Below are 24,416 nucleotides of genomic sequence, written 5' to 3'. Positions count from 1 at the left end.
GGGGAGAGAAAGGGGGGAAAATAGGACAACTGTAATTAAGAAACCAAAAAAAAAAAATGTCCATACTACCCAAAGCAATTTATAGATTCAATACAATCCCTATTAAAATACCAGTGACATATTTCACAGACCTAGAACAAATACTTCAAAAATGTATGTGGAACCAAAAAAGACCCCAAATAGCCACAGCGATCTTGAGACAGAGGAACGCAGTAGGAGGAGTGACAATACCTGACATCAAACTATACTTCAAGGTCTCTGTAATCAAAAGAGTCTGGTACTGGCATAAGCACAGACATATAAATCAGTGGAATAGAATACAGAGCCCAGAATTAAATCTCTGTCTATATGGTCAACTAATATTTGACAAAGGGGGAAAGAACATAAAACAGAGTGAGAAGAGTCTCTTCAAAAAATGGTGCTGGGAGAACTGGACAGGGACGTGCAAAAAAATGAAACTGGACCACCAAATTACACCACAAACCAGAATAAACTCAAGATGGATCAAAGACTTAAAAGTAAGATATGGCACCTTAAAAATCCTAGAGGAAAACATAGGCAAGAAAATTTCAGATATCCCACGTAACAATATTTTCACTGAACATTTCCTAAGGCAAGAAAAATAAAGGAAAAATAAACAAATGGGACTACATCAAACTAAAGAGTTTCTGCTCAGCAAAAGAAAACGTCAGCAAGATGAAAAGGGAACCAACCATATGGGAAAATGTATTTGTCAATGATACCTCAGACAAGGGATTGATCTCCACAATATATAAGGAACTTACATGTCTCAACACCAAGAAGACAGACAGCCCTATTCAAAAATGGGGAAAGGAATAATAGAGTCCAGAAATAAATTCAGGACTATACGGTCAACTAATATTTGATAAAGGAGAAAGGAACCTAAAATGGAGTGAGAAGAGCCTTTTCAACAAATGGTGCTGGGAGAACTGGACAGGGATATGAAAAAAAATGAAACTAGACCACCAACTTACACCACACACAAGAATAAACTCAAGATGGATCAAAGACTTAAATGTAAGCCATGACACCATAAAAGTCCTAGAGGAAAACATAGGCAGAAAAATTTCTGATATCCCACACAACAATATTTTCACTGATACATCTCCTAAGGCAAGAGAAATAAAGGAAAAAATAAACAAATGGGACTACATCAAATTAAGAGTTTCTGCTTTGCGAAAGAAAACATCAGCAAGATGGAAAGGAAACCAACCATATGGCAAAACATATTTGCCAATGATATCTCAGACAGGGGACTGATCTCCAAAATATATAAAGAGCTTATATGACTCAGCATCAAGAAAACGGACAACTCAATTAAAAAATAAGCAAAGGAACTGAACAGACACTTCTCTGAAAAGGACATACAGAAGGTCCATAGACACATGAAAAAATGCTCAACATCACTAGCCATGAGAGAGATGCAAATAAAAACCACAATGCGATACCACTTTACACCAGTCAGAATGGCCATCATCAACAAATCAACAAACAACAAGTGTTGGCGAGGATGTGAAGAAATGGAAACCCTACTGTACTGTTGGTGGGAATGCAGACTGGTGCAGCCACTATGGAAAACAGTATGGAATTACCTCAAAAAACTAAAAATGGAACTTTCTTTTAAACCAGTGATTCCACTGCTAGGATTATACCCGAAAAATCCTGAAACCCTAATTCAAAAGAACTTATGCACCCCTATGTTCAAAGCAGCACTGTTTACAATAGCTAAGTGCTGGAAACATCCTAAGTGCCCACCTGTAGATGAGTGGATCAAAAAACTGTGGTATATTTACACAATGGAATACTATGCAGCAGAGAGAAAGAAGGAATTCCTGTCATTTGAAACAACATGAATGAAACTAGAGAGAATCATGCTTAGTGAAAAAAGCCATGCAATAAAAGGAAAATACCATATAATATCATCTGCTACAGGAGACTAATGAACAACAAAAACAAATGAACAAAACTGAACAAGGAACAGAGTAACAGTTATCAGGGTTTGGGAGGAAAAAAGGGGGTAAGTAGGTGAAGGTTTAGTAAAGAAACTAGTATTAATAACCCATGGACATAGACAATGGGGTGGGGATTGACTGTGGAGAAGGGGTGGGCTCAGAGGTGGAGCAGTAAGGGTAAAAGTAGGACAACTGTAATAGAAAAACAATAAATATATAATTTAAAAAAAAACCAATGTCATTCCTCTCAGAACTAGAACAAAGTATCTTAAATTTATATGGAATCATAAAAGACCCTGAATAGCCAAAGCAATCTTGAGAAAGAAGAACAAAGTTGGAGATATTATGCTAACTGATATCAAACTATAATACAAAACTATGATAAAGCAGTTTGGTACTGGCACAGAAACAGAAACATAGATCAGTGAAACAGAAGAGAGAGCCTAGAAATAAATCCTCACTTATATGGTTAACTAATCTATAACAAAAGTGGTAAAAATATACACTTAAGAAATGACAATCTTTTCAATAAGTAGTGTTAGGAAACCTGTACAGACAAGCAAAAAAAAAAAAAAAAAAAACTGGACCATTTTTACACCATATACAAAAATAAACTAAAAATCTGTTAAAAACTTAAATGGAAGACCTGAAACCATAAAACTCCTAAAAGAAAATGTAGGAAGTAAACTGTTTGACATCAGTCCGAGTAATAACTTTTGGGACAGAACCCATTGAGCAAGGGAAACAAAATGAAAACAAACAAATGGGGCTATATCAAACCAAAAAACTTTGGCACAGCAAAGGAAACCATCAACAAAACAAAAGTCCACCTACTGACTGGGAAAATGCATTTGCAAATGTTATATAGAATAAGGGGTTGCTATCCAAAATATGAGTCTCCATCTTAAAATCTATTAAATATGGAGAAATCTTGATCACTGAACATTGCTTTGTGTAATGAAAAATGGGGAACTAACTTAATGAACAATGATTACTTCTTTTTCTCTTCTTTCCTGGACCTGATTCATAGTTAGAATAGAGAGCATCAGAGTTTTCTCCATAAGTCACTGGAGCAACAGCTGAGAGGCAACAGGAGGACACCTGCCAGCATGCTGAGCTCAGAAAGAAAAATATGATAGTGTTTAGTCTCAGGTCACCCCCAGGAAGCCAGACTCTTGTTAAGGTTAAAATGACAAAGGTTTAAATTCAAGCAGAGCCAGACCAGGAGTGATAGCCCTCTCACCCATACCCACCCAATGCCCATGGATGGATATGTGGGCACACATGTACATGCACATGCCACATGTGTGTGTACACACATAACACACTACACGTGTGCACATCACAGACTCACACTCACACACATGCATGTGTGTCTTTGCTCCAAAGATAAGCAAAATCACCATGAATTGCTGACACATAAGGCAACTCCTGAAATTACAAAATGGTTCAGAGGAGACAGCTCTTTTTAGGTGAACTGAGAGGGGAAGAAAGAGAGGGAAAAAGGCATGAGGATAGCATGAGGATAGTCCAGTTTATATTCAGAGTCAAAGTATGATCTAAATGAGAGAATTAGCCACCAACAGTTTTTCGTGCTCAGCCTTATTCATAATCATGGAAATGGTAATGTGATTCCATCCTATCCATACTCATTAGATATGAATAAATGAAACCATATGCGACTATAACAAGTGGGTGCTGGCAATGGAGAAAATGAGCACTGTTATTGGTAACCGGAGGGAATGCCAGAAGGTTTAGTCTCCCTGGGTTGCAATTCAGCAGCATCAGTTAGAGCTGAGAGATCTAGAAATTTCACTTCTTCATATAAACTCTAGCAAGGGCACATGAGCAGAGAGACACACTCATAGATAGCATTGTAACATTGCTTGTAATTGTGAAAAACTGGCAATGGCCTTGTAGTGGGTATGGAGCACCCACCCAGTTCTCCTCTCAGGTCTGTCAGCTGACAGCTCACAGCCTGCTTCTCCCTAAGAATAGACCCCAGCTGCCTACAGGGATCATGTTGCTCAGGCTATGTTACCTCCCCAGGGACAACCTCTATTGAATGACTGGTTGTGTAGGGTATAAAGGCCTGACCCCTGGCTTCAACTTGGGGTAATTCTGAAGGGCCATTTCCACTCCAGAGCTCCCTTGGAATTGGCTGAGTCCTCTGTTGCAGCTGTATCACACTCAGCTTCTCCCTCTGTCCAGTCCAATGTCCTCCCCTCCCTGGCAGCAGCAGAGTGTTGGTGACCCAACACACAGGGTGAGGTCACACAAAACAAGACAAGAGAAGATTACTATGTGAAAACCAGGCTGAAGAGAACCAATGAGAGGGAAAGTTGGTAGAATTATAGCAGGAGGGGCACTAGCACCTGATCTTCTAGAAGAGGGCTGTGCACTAGAAAAAGAATATCTTTGCTTAGTGGGGAGGTGGGAGGTGGGGGGGAGAGAGAGAGAGAGAGAGAAGGAAAGGGTAGGTGGAAGCCCCTTGAAGAGAAGATGCTCAAGGGACCTCAGGGTAAGTCTTCATCATCTTAGATTTGGCAAAGGATTCTTAGGTATATATAAAAAAAAGCAAGACCAAAAAAATAGAAATTAGGCCAAGTTAACCTTGTGCTTCAAAGAACACCATCAAGAAAGCAAAAGGCAACCCACAGAATGGTAGGGATATTTGCAAATCATATATCTGATAAGGGACTTATATCTAAAATACATAAAAAACTCTTATAGCTCAATAATAAATTGGAAAATGACCCAAGTTAAAAATGGGTAAAAGATCTTAATACATGTTTGTCCAAGGAAGATATATAAATGGTCAATAAGTACATGAAAGATACTTGGTATGTTTAGTCATTAGGAAACTGAAAATCAAAACCACTTTATACTCACTAGAATGATTAGGATTAAACAGAGAAATGATAATGAGTATTGGCAAGGATGTAGAAAATTGAGACCCTCATACACTACTGGTAAGAATGTGAAATGGTGCAGCTGCTTTGGAAAACAGTTTGGCAGTTCCTCAAAAAGTTAAACACAGGGTATTATATGATGCAACAATTGCACTCCTAGGTATACACCTAAGAGAAATGAAAATGTATGTCTACACAAAAACTGTATACCAATGTTTATAGAAGCATAATTAGTAATAGCCAAAAGATGGAAACAACTCAAAGGTTCATCAACTGATAAATTATTAAACAAAATGTGGTATATACATACAATGGAATATTATTCAAACATAAAAAAGAATCAAGTACTGACACATGCTACAACATGGATCAATCTTAAAAACATTTTGCTAAGGGAAAGAAGCCAATAATAAAAGGCCACATGTTATATGATTCCACACATATTAAAGTCCAGAACAGGGAAATTTGTAGCAATAGATAGTAGTGAGTGACTTCTTATGGGTAGGAGGATGGGTGGGAAATGGAAGATAGGGGTTAACAGCTAAAGGATACAGGGTTTCTTTCTGAGGTAATGAAAATATTGTAATGATGGTTGTACATTTCTGTGAATATATTTTTAAAATTTAATTGCGCACTTCAAATGGGAAAATTGTATGTGTGTGAATTATATCTTAATAAAACTGTTGATTTCCGGCCAAGATGGAGGTGTAGACAGACATGCTGCATCTCCCTCCACAACTAAGAAGGAATACAACTACCTCGAAACTATAAACAACCAGAAGTTCCAGAAAATCAAACTGCATGGAAGTCCAACAAACAAAGATATAAAGAAGAAATACTCATCCAGACAGGTAGGAGGGCCAGAGCTGGGGCGGAGAGGACATGGTGTGGTGGTGGCAGCAGCAGTGGCAGTGGCAGGCTGGCAAAAAGCAGTTACACATTTTAAAAAGTCAGGAGGGACACCTAGAGAGCATTCCCAGCTCCTCACCAGACTGCGTAGCTCATGGTACCATAACTGGGGAAAATCAAGCCTCATTGTTTTTGACTGTGCAAACCAGTAGGGGTTGGGGTGGAGGCAGAAACTGCCAGTCTCTCAGCAGAGTCCACTTACTTAAAGGGCCCCCATGGTCCTAGAACATCCGCAGACCCATCCACTCTGGGAAGGACAGCCAGGGCAACAGCTAGGGAGGCACCAATCCCATATGGAAGTGGGAAAGGTGCCTGGAAAAGGAACAAGTGCTGGGAAAGTGGCATTGTTCCTTCTCAGACCCCTCACCCACATACAGTGCCACAACATGGTGAAACAGGTCGCCTGTTACTGACAAATCCCTAAGGCTCTGCCCCTTGCAATGTAACAGGTGCAATAGCTCTACCTAAGACACAGAGGCAAACACACACAGGAGACTTCCAGCCAGGATGGAGGCCTAAAATGACACGCTTCGTCTTCCTCCACAACTAAGAAAGAATACAACTACCGCAAAACCAGAAATAACCAGAAGTTCCAGAAAATAAATGGAAGTCCAACCTATGAAGTTATAAAAGAGTCATGCTCGTCTGGACAGGTAGGAAGGGCAAAGCCGGGGTGGAGAGATCAAGCTGTGCCGGCAGCGGCAGCAACAGCGACAGCAGTGGAACAGCGGTAAGCACAGACACCTGTATTTAAGGGGAGGCAAGAAGTGCCTAGGGAGAACCCCCAGCTACAGACCAGACCCATCAGCTTGTGATTCCAATTCCAAGGAAGGCAGACCCCAATTGCCTTGGACTGTGAGTCCCAGAGGGGGTGGGGACGGAGGAGGAGGTTCCCGGTCTCTCAGCAAAGAGTGAATGGCAGAAATTCATCTTGTACCCCATCCCCACAGAAAACACCACAGTGTGGTGAGAAGAGTCACCTGGTAGTGACAAGTGCATGGGGCTCCGCCCCCTATAGCGTAGGAGGTGTGCAGCCCTGCCCAGGTACGAAAGGTAAACACAAAATGGTCTGGATGGCACAGATCATGATAGAGATCCCGGTTACACAGCTGACCAGACAGCAAATATCCAATCTAACAAAGCAGCAGATAGAAAACCTTTCTGAGGCACAATTCAGAGCTTTGGTTATATGAATGCTTACAAACCTAACAGTTGATCTTAAACAAGATGGGGGAGGAGTGAAGGCTAGTCCTACTGAAATGAACAAAAACACATACAAAACTAGTGGTGAGAGAAAGAAAACCAGGTATGAAATCAACAAATCAAAACATAGGGAAGGAACAAACAGTCAACCAGTGCAGAAAGAGGAAACAAAAAGTGAGGAAAATGAGAAGAGGCTCAGAAACCTATGGGAAAGCTATAAGCGGGCCAACATCCAAATCATAGGATTGCCAGAAAGTGAAGAAAAAGACCTAGAAATTGAAAAATTATGTGAAAAAATAATGAAGCAGAACTTCCCTAAGTTGGGGAAGGAAAGAGACTTACAGGTCCAGGAAGCACAGAGAGTTCCAAATAAACTGGACCCAGGGAGAACCACACCAAGACCCATTATAATCAAAATATCAAAAATTAAGGATAAAGAGAGAATCTTAAAAGCAGCAAGAAAGAAGAAGAGGATTACGTACAAAAGCATCCCAATAAGACGCTCAGCTGATTTCTCAAAAGAAACTCTTCAGGCAAGAAGGGACTGGCAAGAAATATTCAAAGGAATGAAAATCAAGAACCTGAGACTTCTGGCCAAGATGGAGGTTTAGACGGACACACTAGGTCTCCCTCTACAACTAGAGAGGAATACAACTACTTCAAAACAAAGGATAACTAGAAATTCCAGAAAATAAAACTACACGGAAGCCCAACATATGAAGTTATAAACCAGCGGTGCCATTTGGGCAGGTAAGAGTTAAAGAGGGCAGCGCTGTTTGCGGTCAGCGGCGGGGCGGCGAAAAAGCCCGGAGGCAGTCAAGCCCCTGGCAGTGCGCGACCCCAGCACTGGGGAAAACAGCCACCGCATCGCCTTGAACAGTGAGGCCCAGGGGGGCGGGAGGACGGATCCCGGTCTCCTAGCTGAATAACTGTGTGAATCCATCTTGGACCCCCGCCCCCAAAGAAAGCACCACAGGGCTGCGAAATAGGTCGCAGACAGGCACCGGTCGCTGACTTGTGACGCGTACACAGGCACGGCCCCCTACAGCCGGCCCAAGAAAACAAAAAGCATCTGTCAAAATGAGGCAGACAACTATAGAAATCCCGGTGACACAGCTCACCAGGCAACAGATAGAGAACCTGACAGATGAACAGATAAGAAACCTGTCAGAGGCTCAGTTCTGGGCCATTGTTATCAGGTGGCTTACAGAATTCACAAAAGAGCAGGAAAAAGATATGAAAGAAGCGAAAAACATTCATAACGAAAGGAACAAAACCACATATGAGACAGATGGTGAGGAAAAAAAATCCAGAGTTCATTTCAACAAACTGGAATATGGAGAAGGAACAAGCAGTCAACCAATGCAGAGAGAGGAAATGGGAAGCAACAATGAGAGGATCAGAAACCTCTGGGACAGCTATAAAAGGCCCAACATAAGAATCATTGGTTTGCCAGAGAGTGAGGAAGATGAACTAGAACTTGAAAAATTGAGTGAAAATATAATAAAGGAGAACTTCCCAGACTTGGGGAAGGGAATAGACTTGCAGGTCCAGGAAGCAAGGAGAGTTCCCAAGAGACTGGACCCAGGGAGAACCACTCCAAGACACATTATAATCAAAATGTCAAAAATTAAAGATAAAGAGAGAATCTTAAAAGCAGCAAGAGAGAAGAAAAGAATTATGTACAAAGGGGTCCCAATTAGACTATCAGCTGACTTCTCAAGGGAGACCCTACAGGCAAGAAGGGACTGGCAAGAAATATTCAAAGTAATGAAAATCCAAAACCTACAACCACCAATACTCTATCCAGCGAAATTGTCATTCAGAATAGAAGGACAGAGAAAGTGCTTCCAGGACAAAATAAAACTGAAAGAGTTCATTAGATCCAAACCACTGTTATATGAGATGTTAAAGGGACTGGTTTAAAAAACAGAAGCTAGGGAGATGAAACAAAGGCAAACTAAACAGGCAACGAGAGTGGAAAAGGAACTGTGGGTATGGGAAGCATATTGGGGGGAGGTCAACAGGGAGGGGGAGTGGGGAGAGGGAGGGAGATGATATAGGAATTGGGGATCATGGTAGGAGGGAATGAAATAGACGGAGAGAGGTTGGGAGGAACTGTATGCACAACTAATGGACATAATCTAAAAGGGGGGGACAACTGGAGGGAGGGGGGCCACTGGGTGGAGGGGAGCAGAGGGAAAGGAAATTGGCACAAATGTAATATTTTAATCAATAAAACACATTAAATCTGAAAAAAAAAAAAAAAAAGAAAATCAAGAACCTACAACCACAATTACTATATCTAAGGAAGCTGTCATTCAGAATAGAAAGGCAGAGAAAGCGCTTCCGGGACAAAGTAAAACTGAAGGAGTTCATCAGATCCAAACCACTGTTATATGAAATGTTAAAGGGACTTGTTTAGGAGAAAGAGGATCAAAGCTATAAATATTAAAATGAAAACTGTATCACAAAAACCAACAACAGAAGCTAGGGAATCTAAACAAAGGCAAACTAAGTAGGCAATGAGAGTGGGAAAAGAATTATAGGTATGGGGAACATTATGGGGGGAGGTCAACAGGAAGAGGGGAGGGGGAAAGGGAGAAAGTTGGTACAGAAATTAAGCATAGTACGAGGGAGTGGAGTAGACAGGAAGATGTTGAGAAGAACTGTATGCACAACCAATGGGACTGGATTATGGGAGGGGGACAACTGGAAGGAGGGGTTCACTGGGTGGCAGGGAACAAAGGGAAAAGAAATTGGGACAACTATAACAGTAAAATCAATAAAGCATATTTTAAAAACTTATTAAAACAAGGATTAAATAATACCATATTCATAAAAATGTTATGACATGGTAAAAATGAATGATTACTTTTTAAATCCATTCTGTGTTCAAAAGCCACCTGCCTCTATCCTCTGCACCTTCTTCTTTTTGTGATTTTAAGCACTTTCTCCAACCCATCCTGATTAGGTTTCTCTCAGAACCTCAAGCCAAGCTGTACTTCTCAGAACCAGGCCCACCAACAGGGACTAGAAGGCCCCACAGACCAAGCACTCTCTGCAGCCTGGCTCAGAACACACAACCTGAGTGTCCCTAGTACAGGAAGCTGTACTCAGCCACCAGAAGCTCATGTGGCTTATTGACAGAGAAGCACATGCAGAAGGAAGAGGTCTCTTAGGAGTGCTTACTCAAGTCCACCTTGTCTTAGATGATCCTTAGCTCTTGATCGAGGATTCCGACCTTCCGGGATCAGTTGCATAACAGGCACCTTTGACAAGAGAAGTGAAGAAGTTCTTGCTCCCTGGCCCAGTCCCTGCCCTTCTCTGCTCTCTACCCTTCTTCCTTGTCCCAGAGTCAGTCCTCACGTTGAGCCTGCAATCTGGTGAGCAGTCCCAGCCTCATTTCCTGGACCTGAGCCATCCCTAGGTGCCAGGCCCTTCAGGGTCTTCCACTACTTTCTCCCAGTCTTCCCAAGAGACCCTTGCTCTTTTATTTCCAAGACTGTGATCCACTAACCACTCCCACAACTCTCAGTCACCATCCTCACCCATGTCATCCCATCTTACTACCTGGGTTCCCAGGAGGCAGGGGGTGGTGGCTTCATGCCAGCATCCAGCAGACTATAATGTCCTGGAGTTATTAGAGAGCTGACATTGCTGGGGTTACTAGTCCTCGCTCATGCTGCCACCTCCACCCAGCACAAGTTCATGCCTGGAGTTATAACACAGAGATAGGAACTACAGACCAGATAGGTAGGTGCAGAATCCCTAGAGGGTGGTGATGTCCTCTTTTCCTTCAGTTGGTCCCTTGCCCCTCAACCTGTGATCTTGGGCAAGTTCTGTAAACTCCCCTAGTATTCGCTTCCTCATCTACAAAGCAGGAGGGACAGTAGCTTAGGAGAAATCACCTTATATGAGAAGTGTGAATGTGGCCTATGACTGAAGGCATCACCCATGAACAAATATTGTACAGGTTTCTGTGGATCTGGGGCAGCAGGAAACTGACTTGACCTTGGCTACTATTCTTACTGTGTTGACTTCCAATTAAAAATGATTTCTTAAGCATGAATTTTTTCCATATTCAAAATGTCTTTCTCATTTATTTGTGAAAACCGTGTGTTCCAGAACTTCCTTAGTACCTGATTCCTGTGCTTTATCTCTAGGGTGTCTCTAGACACAATTTAATCTCATAGTCTATAAACTTGAATTTGTGCCCCACTGCACAGAAATTATTTGATGCAGAGAAGGAGCAGGATAACCATGTTCTTCAAAGCAGTTTCCATTCTGCAAAGAAAGCATGTGGGCCATGTGTCCACTGATGACAGTAGCTTAATCACAATTCTGAGTCTCAGCCCCCGACACACCTCACAGTTGATCCAAGTTAAAAGGCCTAGACAGGGCCAGGCTCTTTGCCTGGCACACAGCGCCCCCTGGAGGGAGCTATGCCTGCAGTTGCTCCAGTTCCTTTCCACCTTGCTTTCAGGCAAATCATGACATCTTTGGGGCTGTAATACTTTCTAACATGAATGATTAACAGCTAGAATAATCCTTATTCTAGGACTTCAGTTATTGTTTTTTTAATAACAAAATCAGCCCTCTTTTCTTGCTTAGAGTACTACTCTTCAGCTCTTCAAATAATTAAAAAATATTAATCCTACATAAGCTGTTCCATAAAATAGAAAAGTGAAGGAATGAATAGGGAGAAGATAAAATACTTCCCAACTCATCCTATGAGTTCAGCATTGCCTTGATACCAAAGTCAAAATAAAAGGAGAGTGAAGGTGGGTCTCCCTCACGAGCATGCAAAATGCTAGTCAACTGAAAAAACAACATGTAAAAAAATAAAGCATCTTGACCACCTGGGATTTATCCCACAAATGCAAGGCTGATTGAAAATTAGAAAATCAATCTATGTGGTCAACCATAATAATAAAGTAAAGAAAATAAAGCATACAACCCTGGCTGGTGTGGCTCAGTGGACTGAGTGCCGGCCTGTGAACCAAAGTGTTGCCAGTTTGATACCCAGTCAGGGCACATGCCTGGGTTGTGAGCCAGGACCCCAGTTGTGGGTGCATGATAGGCAACCGCACACTGATGTTTCTCTCCCTCTCTTTCTCCCTCTCTTCCCTGCTCTCTAAAAATAAATAAATAAAGTTTTTAAAAGAAAAAAGAAAACATATGATCATCTTAATAAATTCATTTAACAATAATCAGGAGACCAACTCCCGGAACATGGTGCGGCAGGCCTGAGGCAAGCTCTACAGCAGCCTTGGGTGCGCTTGGGCACGGGAGCGCAAAAGCACCTCGCCAGCTTCAATAGGCACCAATCGCTCACTTCCACTGTGCCCAAGTGTCTGGGGCCCCGCCCTAAGAGGCGAGAGACCAACTCCTGGAACACAGCGTAGAAGGCCTGAGGCAAGCTCTCGGGCCCCCTTGTGCGCTCACAGGCATGCATGCAAGGGCACCTCGGCTAGCTCCAACAGGCGCCAAAGGAACACACCGTGCAGGCGCACACCACTGCTACAAGGAACAGGAACCTCTGACCCGTCTCATTAGACCAGCTGTGGACACAGAAAAACAAGATGACACAAAAAGGCTGAAGTGAGTAAAAAATGAGTGGGAGGAGGAGAAAGAAGAGATGGGAGGGAAAATAAAACAAACTATATCTCTAATTTGTCTCATACAATCTCTCCTTCTCATCCTTCCTCATTAATTGTTGTTTATTTGCTCATGTGTCTATTTTAGCCTCCCTTTCACTCTAAATAAATAGAATACAACTACTATATAAATCCAATACTATACAATCCCACTTTCCTACTATATTCTGCATTCTTCCCTCTTTTTCTTCTATAGTTATTAACATACAATGTAAATTTTACCTACTGTCTTGCACAGTCTCAATTATTATTAATCTATTATCCCCTCTCTCAAAAATCATATTTTTCCTCCCTAAAAACAACTCTTATCTGTTCTGTCTATAGTACAAAAGCTCTAATCTCTTTACATTTATATTAATACTGGCTCTTTGGCTGACGATAGCGGGATAGAGGGGGGGATATTTTTGAGGGTGCGGGTCTCCTGCCTGGGCTGTGTGTTTATGTTTTTAACAGCATCTCCACAAAAGAACTCAAGAAAAAGTGGATAGAGTGACTCTCAATCAACTAGCCAGAAGGAAGATCCTACCAAAGAGCATCTGAAATATAACCAGACAACATAAACAAATGACATAAATGGTACCCCAAGAACATCAGGCTCAGGAGATCAAAGAGACTGCACCACTGAAACCCTCAGATCTCCTATAAAGAATCTCATACCACGGACTTCCGGCCAAGATGGAGGCTTAGACGGACACACTCGGTCTCCCTCTACAACTAAAGAGGATTACAACTACTTCAAAACAAAAGATAACTAGAAATTCCAGAAAATAAAGCTACACGGAAGCCCAACGTATGAAGTTATAAACCAGCAGCGCCCTTTGGGCAGGTAAGAGCGAAAGGGGGCGGTGCTGTTTGCAGTCGCACCTGGGACAGCAGAAGGGAGAACAATCCCAGCGGCAGGGAGAACAATCTCGGCTGCAGTCGAACCCCAGCAGCTCGCGACCCCAACGCTGGGGAAAGCAGCTACCACATCGCCTTGAACAGTGAGGCCCAGGGGGGCAGGAGGACGGATCCCAGTCTCCTAGCGGAATAACTGTGTGAATCCATCTTGGACCCCCGCCCCCAAAGAAAGCGCCACAGGGCTGCGAAATAGGTTGCGGACAGGCGCCGGTCGCTGGGTTGTGACGACAAAGCACCACAACGCAGCGAGAAAGGTTGCAGAACGGCGCCAGTCGCTGGGTCGTGACGAGTACACAGGCACTGCCCCCTATAGCTGGCCCAAGAAAACAAAATGCATCTGTCAAAATGAGGCAGAGAACTATAGAAATCCCGGTGGCACAACTCACCAGGCAACAGATGAGGAATCTGACAGATGAACAAATAAGAAACCTGTCAGAGGCTCAGTTCAGGGCCATTGTTATCAGGTGGCTTACAGAATTAACAAAAGATCTGGAAAAAGATGAGAAAGAAGCGAAAAACACTCATAACGAAAGGAACAAAACCACATATGAGACAGATGGTGAGGAAAAAAAAATCCAGAGTTCATCTCAACAAACCAGAATATAGAGAAGGAACGGGAAGCAACGATGAGAGGATCAGAAACATCTGGGACAGCTATAAAAGGCCCAACATAAGAATCATTGGCTTGCCAGAAAACAAAGAAGATGAACTAGAACTTGAAAAATTGAGTGAAAATATAATAAAGCAGAACTTCCCAAACTTGGGGAAGGCAATAGACTTACAGGTCCAGGAAGCACAGAGAATTCCAAAAAAACTGGACCCAGGGAGAACCACTCCAAGACACATTATAATCAAAATGTCAAAAATTAAAGATAAAGAGAGAATCTTAAAAGCAGCAAGAGAGAAGAAAAGAATCATGTACAAAGGGGTCCCAATTAGACTATCAGCTGACTTCTCAAGGGAGACCCTGCAGGCATGAAGGGACTGGCAAGAAATATTCAAAGTAATGAAAATCCAAAACCTACAACCACGAATACTCTATCCAGCGAAATTGTCATTCAGAATAGAAGGGCAGAGAAAGTGTTTCCAGGACAAAATAAAACTGAAAGAGTTCATTAGATCCAAACCACTGTTATATGAGATGTTAAAGGGACTGGTTTAGAAAAAGGAGGATCAAAACTATGAAATCTAAAATGAACACTGCATCACAAGAAACAACAGAAGCTAGGGAATTGAATCAAAGGCGAACTAAACAGGCAACGAGAGTGGAAAAAGAACTATAGGTATGGGGAACATATTGGGGGGAGGTCAACAGGGAGGGAGAACAGGGAGAGGGAGGGAGATGATATAGGAATTAAGGATCATGGCAGGAGGGAATGGAATAAACAGAGAGAGGTTGAGAAGAACTATATGCACAACTAATGGACATGGTCTAAAAGGGGGGGACAACTGGAGGGAGGGGGACCACAAGGTGGAGGGGAGCAGAGGGAAGGGAAATTGGGACAAATGTAATATTATAATCAATAAAACACATTAAAAAAAAAAAAAGAATCTCATACCACAAAAGTGGGAAGTCAAAGCAGACAAACCCAAAAAACAAAAACAAACAAGAAGAATCCAACATGGTAAGACGCAGAAACAACCTCTCAATGAAAAGAAAAGAGGAATCCCCAGAAAGAGAGGAAGATGGAATAGACATAGCCCAAATGTCAGACACGGAATTCAAAACAATGGTGGTGAAGAAGCTCAATATATTCGACAACCTTAAAAACAACTATGACAACCTCCAAGAAACTTACCAACAGCTCCAAAAAAATTACAGGGAACTTGCAGAGAACTACACCAGCATAAAAAAAGACATAGAAACTATTCACAAGAACAAGGAAGAAATGAAGAATGCAATCTCTGAACTTAAAAACACAGTATAATCAGTCAAAAGCGGACTAAAAGAAGCAGAGGATTGGTTTAGTGAGTTAGAAGATAATGTAGAAAAAAATTCCCAGCCAATACAGCAAAATGAAAAAAGATTGAAAAAGTATGAAGAAGAGGTAAGGGAATTACAGGATAGCATAAGGAAGAACAATATCAGAATCATTGGAATTAAAGAGGGATCAGAAGAACAAGAAATAGATAAACTGATAGGAGAAATAGTGACAGAAAATTTTCCCAACCTGATGAGAGAAAAAGTTATGAAGTCCAGGAAGCACAGAGAGTTCCAATAAAGAGGAACACAAAACAAGCCTCAACAAATTCAAGAAAACTGAAATTATATCAAGCATCTTTTCAGACCACAATGCCTTGAAACTAAAAATCAACCTCAGAGAAAAAAATAAAAGACACCCAAACTCATAGAGAATGAATAACACGCTATTAAATAATGAACAGGTTAAAAATGACATCAAAGAAGAAATCAAGAAATTTCTGGAAACTAATGATAATGAACACACAACAGCCCAAAACCTATGGGACACAACAAAAGCAGTCCTAAGAGGGAAGTTCATAGCAATACAGGCATATCAGAAAAGGATAGAAAAATCTCAAATAAAAAATCTACCCCTAAAGCTACAAGAACTAGAACAACAACAACAAACAAAGCCTGGGGCAAGAAGAAGGAAGGAAATCATCAAGATTAGAGCAGAATTAAATGACATAGAGACTAAACAAACAATCCAAAAGATCAACAAAACTAGGAGCTGGTTCTTCAAAAAAAATAAACAAAATCGACAAGCCTCTAGCCAGGCTCATCAAGAAAAAAAGTGAGAAGACCCAAGTAAACAAAATCAGAAATGAAAGAGGAGAAATCACGACTGATACCTCAGAAATACAAATGATAGTTAGAAATTACTTCAGACAACTGTATGACAAGAAATTTGACAACCTAGAAGAAATGGACATATTTCTAGAAACATATAACCCTCCAAAACTGAATCAAGAACAAGTAGAAAGTCTCAACAGACCAATAACAAAGAAGGAAATTGAAACAGTAATCAAAAATCACCCGGCGCACAAAAGTCCTGGACCGGATGGCTTCACAAGCGAATTTCACAAAACATTTAGGGAAGAACTAACTCCTACCCTCCTCAAACTATTCCAAAAAATCCAAGAAGAGGGAAAAGTCCCAAACTCTTTCTATGAAGCCAGTATTACCCTAATCCCAAAACCAGGTCAAGACACAACAAAGAAAGAAAACTACAGGCCAATATCACTGATGAACGTAGATGTTAAAATCCTCAACAAAATATTGGCAAACAGGATCCAGCAATACATCAAAAAGATCATACACCACGATCAAGTGGGATTCATCCCACGGATGCAAGGATGGTTTAATATTTGCAAATCAATAAATATCATACATCACCTAAACAAAATGAAAGACAAAAATCACATAATCATATCAATAGATGCAAAAAAATCATTTGATAGAGTACAACACCCATTTATGATGAAAACACTCAGCAAAATGGGAATAGAGGGAGCATACCTTAACATACCTAAGGCTATATAAGAGAAGCCTGAAGCCAACATCGTACTCAATGAACAAAAACTGAAAACATTCCTCCTGAAATCAGGAACTAGACAAGGCTGTCCACTCTCTCCACTCCTATTCAACATAGTGTTGGAAGTCCTAGCAACAGCAATCACACAAGACAAAGAAATAAAAGACATCCAAATTGGGAAAGAAGAAGTAAAACTATCATTAAATGCAGATGACATGAGAGTATACCTAGAAAACCCTAGAAACTCCACTAAAAGACCACTCGATATAATGAGTGAATTTGGCAAAATAGCAGGGTACAAAATACATTGTTCTAGCTGCTGGGGATTCAGCAGTGCACAAAGCAGCAAAAATCCCTCAAGAAGCTTACATTCCATTGATGGGAGATAAAATAAACAAGATAAATCCATAAAATAACATAGTATGCAAGATAGTGAAAAACACTGAAGGAAAAGGCAAAAGAAATGTGTGTGTGTGGTGAGGGGCAGGGTGCTAGTTGAAGTCAATGCCTGGTCCTAGTTTTTAAACCATCCACAATGACACATGAACACACTGAGGAGATGTGTGGTAGGCTAGGAAGGATGTGAGCTCAGAGTGAGAAGGGCCTGGGTGTCTTGCTCTTGCACCCATGGTCTTAGGAAAGTCAGTTAACTTCTTGGAGTTTCTTCTTCAATAAAAAGATAATTAACTATCTACCTCCTGAGTATGTCATGCAGATTAAATGATATTATGTCAAGGCATAGTGTGGAGCCTCAGGTTCAAACCCCATCAGGTGCCCTTTTCTGCTCCACATGGGACAGCAGAGGAGAGAGACTCCTTGCAGCTTCATCCTGATTTGGGCACAGCCTCTGTCGGCAAAATTTTCCCACACACAGCTCCCAAAGAAGCTGGTCTGCAGATCATTCCTAGTCTCTCTCAGGGAGAGTGGGTCCTTAAATCCTCCCTGTAAGAATACAGGTGCTCTGTTGGTTCCTGTGGGGAACACCCTTGACTCCTTCCAGATACAAAAGAAAATGCCTCAGGGGTTGTCTCCCCTCTCCAGCCCATCTTTCCCTTCCCGCTGAAGCCAGAGTTCCCCACCAAGTGCCTCTAGGAGCCAGCCCTCCCTTGCCCTGTTCAAAACTCTTCTCTTTCGAGGCCTTCATGTGTCCCATCTCCTCTCAAGTGCTGCCGCCCCAACTCGTTCTCCTTGTGCTGGCCTTGCAGCACCCTAGAACTTCTGCAGCTCTAGACCACTCTCCTCAACTACTGCCCTCTAATACTGAGTCACCAGAGCCTCCTAGACTTCAAGGCTCAGCTCATCCTCCCACTCCTCAGGAGGCCTACCCGCCTCCCAGATCTGATCTAGGCATGTCTCCCATGCTACCAACCACAAGACTGAACTCTGTGAAGGAGACCCCATTGGAGGGCTGCAAACTGCAGGTCAGATGCACAAATTCTGAACGTGAAGTGGAAACCTGTCAAAAAAATTGCATTGACTCAAAACAACTCCCAAGAAATAGCTTTCCTACAAAATAGCCCTCATGATATCAGAGTTTATGATCTGAGGTTAGCAAGGACAAACATGGAAAAGCAGAGGAGAGGATACTGGAACCCAGAACTCTCCCAATCCTCACAGTGTTTTAAGTCTTAAACTTTTGTTCATACTCCCTTCCTGAGAGCTAAGGATTGTGTGATGAGTAGGGAAGTGTGTTGTTACATTTTTCCCTTTTCACATATTTAGAATGTGAAAAAACATGGCTGAATTGTTGATCTCAATTCTTCATGCTCCTATAGTAGGATACACCCACTCGCTCATCATGGCTTCACCATGGGCAGCATGCATATTCCTCTTTTTAACATGGGGTTTGGCCATTGACTTGCTTTGGCCAAAGAAACATTAGCAGAAGTGACCCAAGTAGAGGACTGAGATGTGTTTGTATATCAGGATTTGCCCTCTGTGCTTTGGCATAACCAAGAGAGAAGCATGAGCTGGGTAGCCCATCAGTTCCAGAAAAAAAAAGAGCATGGACCTAAATATGTGGCCTGCAGCCAAGCCCAGCAAAGACTACCTCAACTGCAGCTGACCCACAGACTTCCTAGTGTCAAATAGGTACTCTGGGTTGTTTACTGTGTAAATTTTGTTATGTATCAACAGCTGGATAATCTGCACAGTGATAATAAATATTATTTAGACAGTGATCACACTGCTCTAGGCACCTTGCTGGTCATTTTCCTCACATCTTTCCATGTAACAACAACAAAAAAAAAAAAACCCTTCCCCAAAACAGGTGTCATAATCTCCATTTTACACATAAAACTGAGACTCAGACAATTAAAGCAATTTGTTCAAGGTCAGGTCTACCATGTAAAAGGACCAAGACTCTGACCCAGGTTTGTCTGCCTCCAAAGCCCATGCTGTGTGCCACACTTGACTCCATATGAAGCGAAAAGAATGGGGGAAAGGAAGAGGGCCCTCACTCTTGAAGCTGTTAGAGACACTTTGTGCATAGGAGCCCTGACCCCTGGGTTAGCAAGCACATAATTTTATTTCATGACTTTATTTACTTCAAAACACATCACAGCCAACTCCTGTCTTTCCAGTTATGACTGAGCTGTTCATCTATGCAGTCCATTGCAAACAGCCCTATAAACAACTGAAAATTGCCTTTTCAAAGGAAGCCCTGACAAATCATTTCTACCTCCTTGCCAAATGGCGGACATTGCACTTAGAGGTTTGTTCCATAGCCACCTGTTAACTGTGAGAAGTCATGTGCCGGGAGAGATGGTGTCACTCTTGGAAGTACTCATAGCAAATGGGGCATGTGAGTGCCTCTTCTCTCAGCTTCTTAGAATGTAGGGCAGGCCCTGCATGTTCTTTTCTGTGGTGTGACCGCATATGAAAAATCAAGTCTGCGGTCAGGTGAAAAGAGAGGTTGCACTTTGCACACCAGTTCTGGGTAGACAAGCCCAGGGAAGGGAATGTGGGTGGCAGGAAGGCCCAAGAGGCAGTGAAGGAAGATGAGGGTGTGGGTATCTGGGGCGTGGCATGCTTTAGCCATAGCATGGGGGCATCCAGAAAAGCACTGCAGAGAGGAGTATTCTGTGGCAGCATTTGCAGATTCCAGAAATTACCCACCAAAAGCTTGGATTTGGAAAGTTGACCCCAACAAGGGAAATCTACCATCTTGATGAGTCCCAACAGTTCCCTGATGGCATCTGCAGGTCTGCTTGCCTGGAAGAGAGAGGCTGACCTAGGTCTGCCTGGCAGATACCTGGCTGGTTTGATGAAGGCATTTCTCTGCTCCTGATGGGCCCTGCTGGGCCATGCAGAGAAGACCATGCTGCCAGCTGGTTTCCTGGGTATGTCCTGGGTCAGTTGCTGAGGGCCCGACTGGCCTGTGAGGTAACCATACTCCGTATCCTTGGCCTGCCTTCCCTGTAGCCTTTTCTTGAGTCGAGGGACCCCCATGAAGGCACTCTATCCCTGTTCCCAGTACAACTTCTGGGCCAGTGACTTTCCCAATCTAAGCTTGCCTCGGGTTTTAACAATGGCAGCTCCACACTAGTTTCATCCTGGCCACCTCCACCAATGGCACCCTCAGAGCCCAGGTGCTTTGTTTTCTCTAGCTGCATTGGGTTGCAGCCCAGGCTTTGCTTGGGTTCACTAAGCCAATAACTGTTCTCAGGTGAAGGGCTATACAGAATCCCCTTCCCGGCAGTCATTTTGACTAGCAGGGCCTGGGACAGCTGGGTTAGGTGGACACTCCAAATGTTGTTGTCTTCAGAGTTTTGGCATTCTAGAGGGTTTGGCCTGGGGAAGAGCTGTGAGACTGGAGAGCTCCCCTGATGGTTGGGCCAGCCACACTTGGACCACAGGACTCTGCAGAGAAAGGAAGTAACAGGCAGTGAGAGAGGTGCTCTTCACTCTCGTTTGCAAGCAAAGAGCCTTGACTACTATAGATGCTAAAACTCACCCTGTTTCAGAGTTCTATGCCACCTGCTTTCCCTTCCAGGACTCAATCAGGGAGGAAGGACCACACTGTCACCCAGAGGCATGGCTCACTACTGTCTCCACACCTGTCAGCATCCAGGCAGCAGCTGCTGTATTAACAGAGCACACAGGGCATCCACTGCCAGTTCTGATTTTGTTGACAGCTCTAACATGCTTGTATAATGACTTAGGGAAGTTTTCAATCTTTGCTACACAGCATGCCAATTTTTCCCCAGAATCATCAGAGGTGCCAAGAACTTCAAGCACCTGGGGACAAGGACTCCTGCAGGTACACATGTCCAGAGAGACAAAAGCTGAAGCAACAAATACCCAGACATGACAGGGTGAGTCTGGGGCTGTCTCTTGCCTCCACTTATATACCTGGGTTGTGGGTAACAAGGGGTAGCTACAGCTCTACTTGGCCCTACCCCAGGACAAGTGAGGGTCTCTCCTGTTTCTACTCGCTGGAAGTGCCAACACTTGGTTCTCCTCACATATAAATCTATTTGCTTTCCTTCTGCTTACTTGGAAACTGTCAACTGCCCTCTCTTCCCACCTACTGGACATACTTAGTTGGACCAGCTTCCATTTTGCTCTCAAGACTTCAAGGAGAGATATATAGTGGCAGTATATGAGGGTGGCACTGAGGAAGAGAAGGTGCCATCAGCCCTGCCAGGGAGGCATTCATCCTTGCCTTTCCCTAATCAGTTCCACCAGCAAGTTCTAGAAATTGGGAAGCCCATCTTCAAGAACCCCACCTCAGCTGGTGAGCAGTACTGCTGGACCACACTTGATTGTGTGCTCCAAGTTTTCATTATTAGAAAATATATATTCCAAGGCCCAGAAAGACCTTGAGGGTGGCTGAGATTCTTCACAGGTACCTTCTCAGCACTGAACTTTTGGATATGTGGATGGAATACTTGCTACCAGGATCCTTCATGATATAAAAAGAGAAGTCGTTGTTTATTGACTACATAAGGGCCTACATGTTCTAGGCTTAATGCCTTACTTCATGGCATTTTCTTAACAACCATATGAGGAAAGCTGCATGTCTCAACCCAAGTGTGTTCATCTTCAAACTGCCAAATACCATTTTGCGAAGCTCAGCACTGCATTTCAGCTTTTTGAGACTGCTCTGATCTGGATTCTGCCTACTGCTGTGATAGTTATCCATCCAACTTCACCCTCCATCAATGCTACATGTCAAATCTTAATAATGATAAGGAGAAGAAAGAAGAAAGAGAGATGACATGATATTTTAAAAGATAATGAGGAGGAGGAGGGGCAGGAAAAAGAGGACGAAGAAAAAGAGCAAATGAAGATGCTGACTGGGGACTTTTGGCATGACTCCCAACCTCTCTGAGGGTCATCACTCTCACATGCATCAGCACTGTTGGGGTAAGGTTACTCAGGCAAATGCAAAGAATATCCTACAAAGCTCTGTCTGCAATCCCATCTAGTCTCAGTCTACTATGTCTGCAATAATCACCACATCCAAGCTTCTCAAAATGGAAAATGACATGAGTCTGACATAGCTTGTCCCCAGTGAGCGCCTGCCAACTTCTAATGCTCATCTCTTCTTGTTGATAGACTCCCAGGCTCTTTTCTAAGGTCAGCATCATACTTTGAGTTTCACCCAGCTCCAGGCTACATGCACCTCTGTCATGCAGCCCAAAACCTCTCAGATGACCTTTGCAGATATGTGATGTCATCTCTGGGGTCACTCCATGCCCTGACCAAGGAGGTCAGGGACAAGAGACCACATGCAGAGACAACATGCACTGTCTCACTCCTCCTTTTCTACATGAACCTACCAGTGCCCTTTGAAACTGGGGGATGGTTCTCTGTCCCTGGGAAAAGTGAAGCTGCTCCTTTCTCTCTCCTTCAACAGACACCAGCTACCCCAGCAGCCGGTGGGTCTATGTAGCCCTTGTTCTCCTTGTTCTCTACCAATATTAATGAACACTTTGTTGTCCTCCACTCTCTTCAATAGCCTCAATTTATTCTAGGATCTCACCCCCTGACACTATTTAGTGGTCCTTGTCACTCTCTACCATGTGTGTCCTGAGAAGGATTTTTTCTTGTTCTTTTTGGTTCTTTCATTCTGAACTCAGTAACACACTCTCTGAGCCACACAGACATCTCTCAGTACCACACATTTTGTTCCTATTAAAAGAAATGGATTTTAATCTCAAATTCTTCAACAATTTCTGAGCTTTTAGATCATGCGATTACTAAGTGATGTTCTCTGAAACTGAGCTCCCAAGATCACATCCAGCCTTCCTTACCATGTGAATGCTTCTCCCTCAGGCTTCCAAAATTACTGGGCCACCACCCTGGATTCTACTGACCAACACAGGAAGTGCTATATTCTATGAAATGTAGCCTCACCCACTCCATGGTATTAAAAGCAGATGTTTCCTTGTTTATTACCCATTCTCAGGGCACTGACTGAAGAGTCTGATAATTCCTTCATCTGGGAAGCAATTGCCACATTCTCCCATATTACTTTCCTTTTCATGCCATAACCAGGCTGTCTCATGTAATCATTGAGCCTTACAGCACAGAGAAATGCACAGGCTCTTGGGTCATATGTCTGGCTTTGCTCTTACCAAACCTGTGATTCTGGGCAAGGTGCTGATTTTCTCCCTGCCTCTGTTTGCCATTTGTAAAAAAGGATCGCCTTGGTGTCCATTCATTAGGTGGTTATAAAGATTAGATGGATTAATAAATATATCTAAGTGTTAAAGAGCCTAACTCAGTAAATGTTAGGTAGCATCAATTTATTATCATGCTAGTTCAAAGGGTCAGAGTCAAAGTCATGGCCATCTTCCCTTTATTCCTATGCATCCAGAGACTAGTGCACGATAGGGTTTAATTGTGACCAAATGGCCAGCACTTTCCTCCTTCCATCCTCCCCTTACAAAAGAGAGATCTGTTAGCAAACAACTGGGTGACCTCATTTTCCTGAGAAACCTAAAGATACTCTCCACCCTGAATCAGCTAGCTATCCTCCAGTAGTTCTAAGCTGCAGCTCAGAAACCAGATCTTATTCAGGGACACTATCTACACTGCCAACCAGTGCCTTCCTGTGCCTGCCTTGCTTTTCAGCTAAAACAAATGAGTACAAAAAATTTCTCCTGTGCTCCTTTGGTTCCCTAAACTATGGAGATGCTTCTCAGACCCTTTAGGAATATTCCAGAGGATCACTATCTATCAACCTCATCTACATACGGATTGTGAGACCCTGGGTTTTCCCAAGATGAGAAACACACAAGCTTTCCAGGCCTCTTCTTAACATTGGAACCCTGAGAAAATTAAAAACTAAAGAGTTATCCAGGCTCCCCTGGAAGCTGGCTGGTGGTGCCATGGAGCTGGAGGAGAAGAGGG

General features: G+C 42.8%; 1 protein-coding gene across 1 annotated transcript; it reads right to left on the bottom strand.

The window, feature by feature from the left end:
• Positions 1-19,583: 19,583 nt before the first annotated feature.
• ZNF488 (zinc finger protein 488) lies at positions 19,584-21,127 on the bottom strand. The gene is given in 3 exon segments (XM_090279508.1): positions 19,584-20,581; positions 20,584-20,915; positions 21,010-21,127. Coding segments are annotated over 2 exon segments (969 nt in total). The 5' UTR covers positions 20,759-20,915; positions 21,010-21,127; the 3' UTR covers positions 19,584-19,787.
• Positions 21,128-24,416: the final 3,289 nt, after the last annotated feature.

The sequence above is a fragment of the Furipterus horrens genome, unplaced genomic scaffold (assembly GCF_987537825.1).
Source record: "Furipterus horrens unplaced genomic scaffold, mFurHor1.1.pri manual_scaffold_5, whole genome shotgun sequence".
Classification (NCBI taxonomy): Eukaryota; Metazoa; Chordata; class Mammalia; order Chiroptera; family Furipteridae; genus Furipterus; species Furipterus horrens.
Note: the sequence above shows the minus strand (reverse complement) of the source record. Positions and strands in the feature narration are given on the sequence as shown.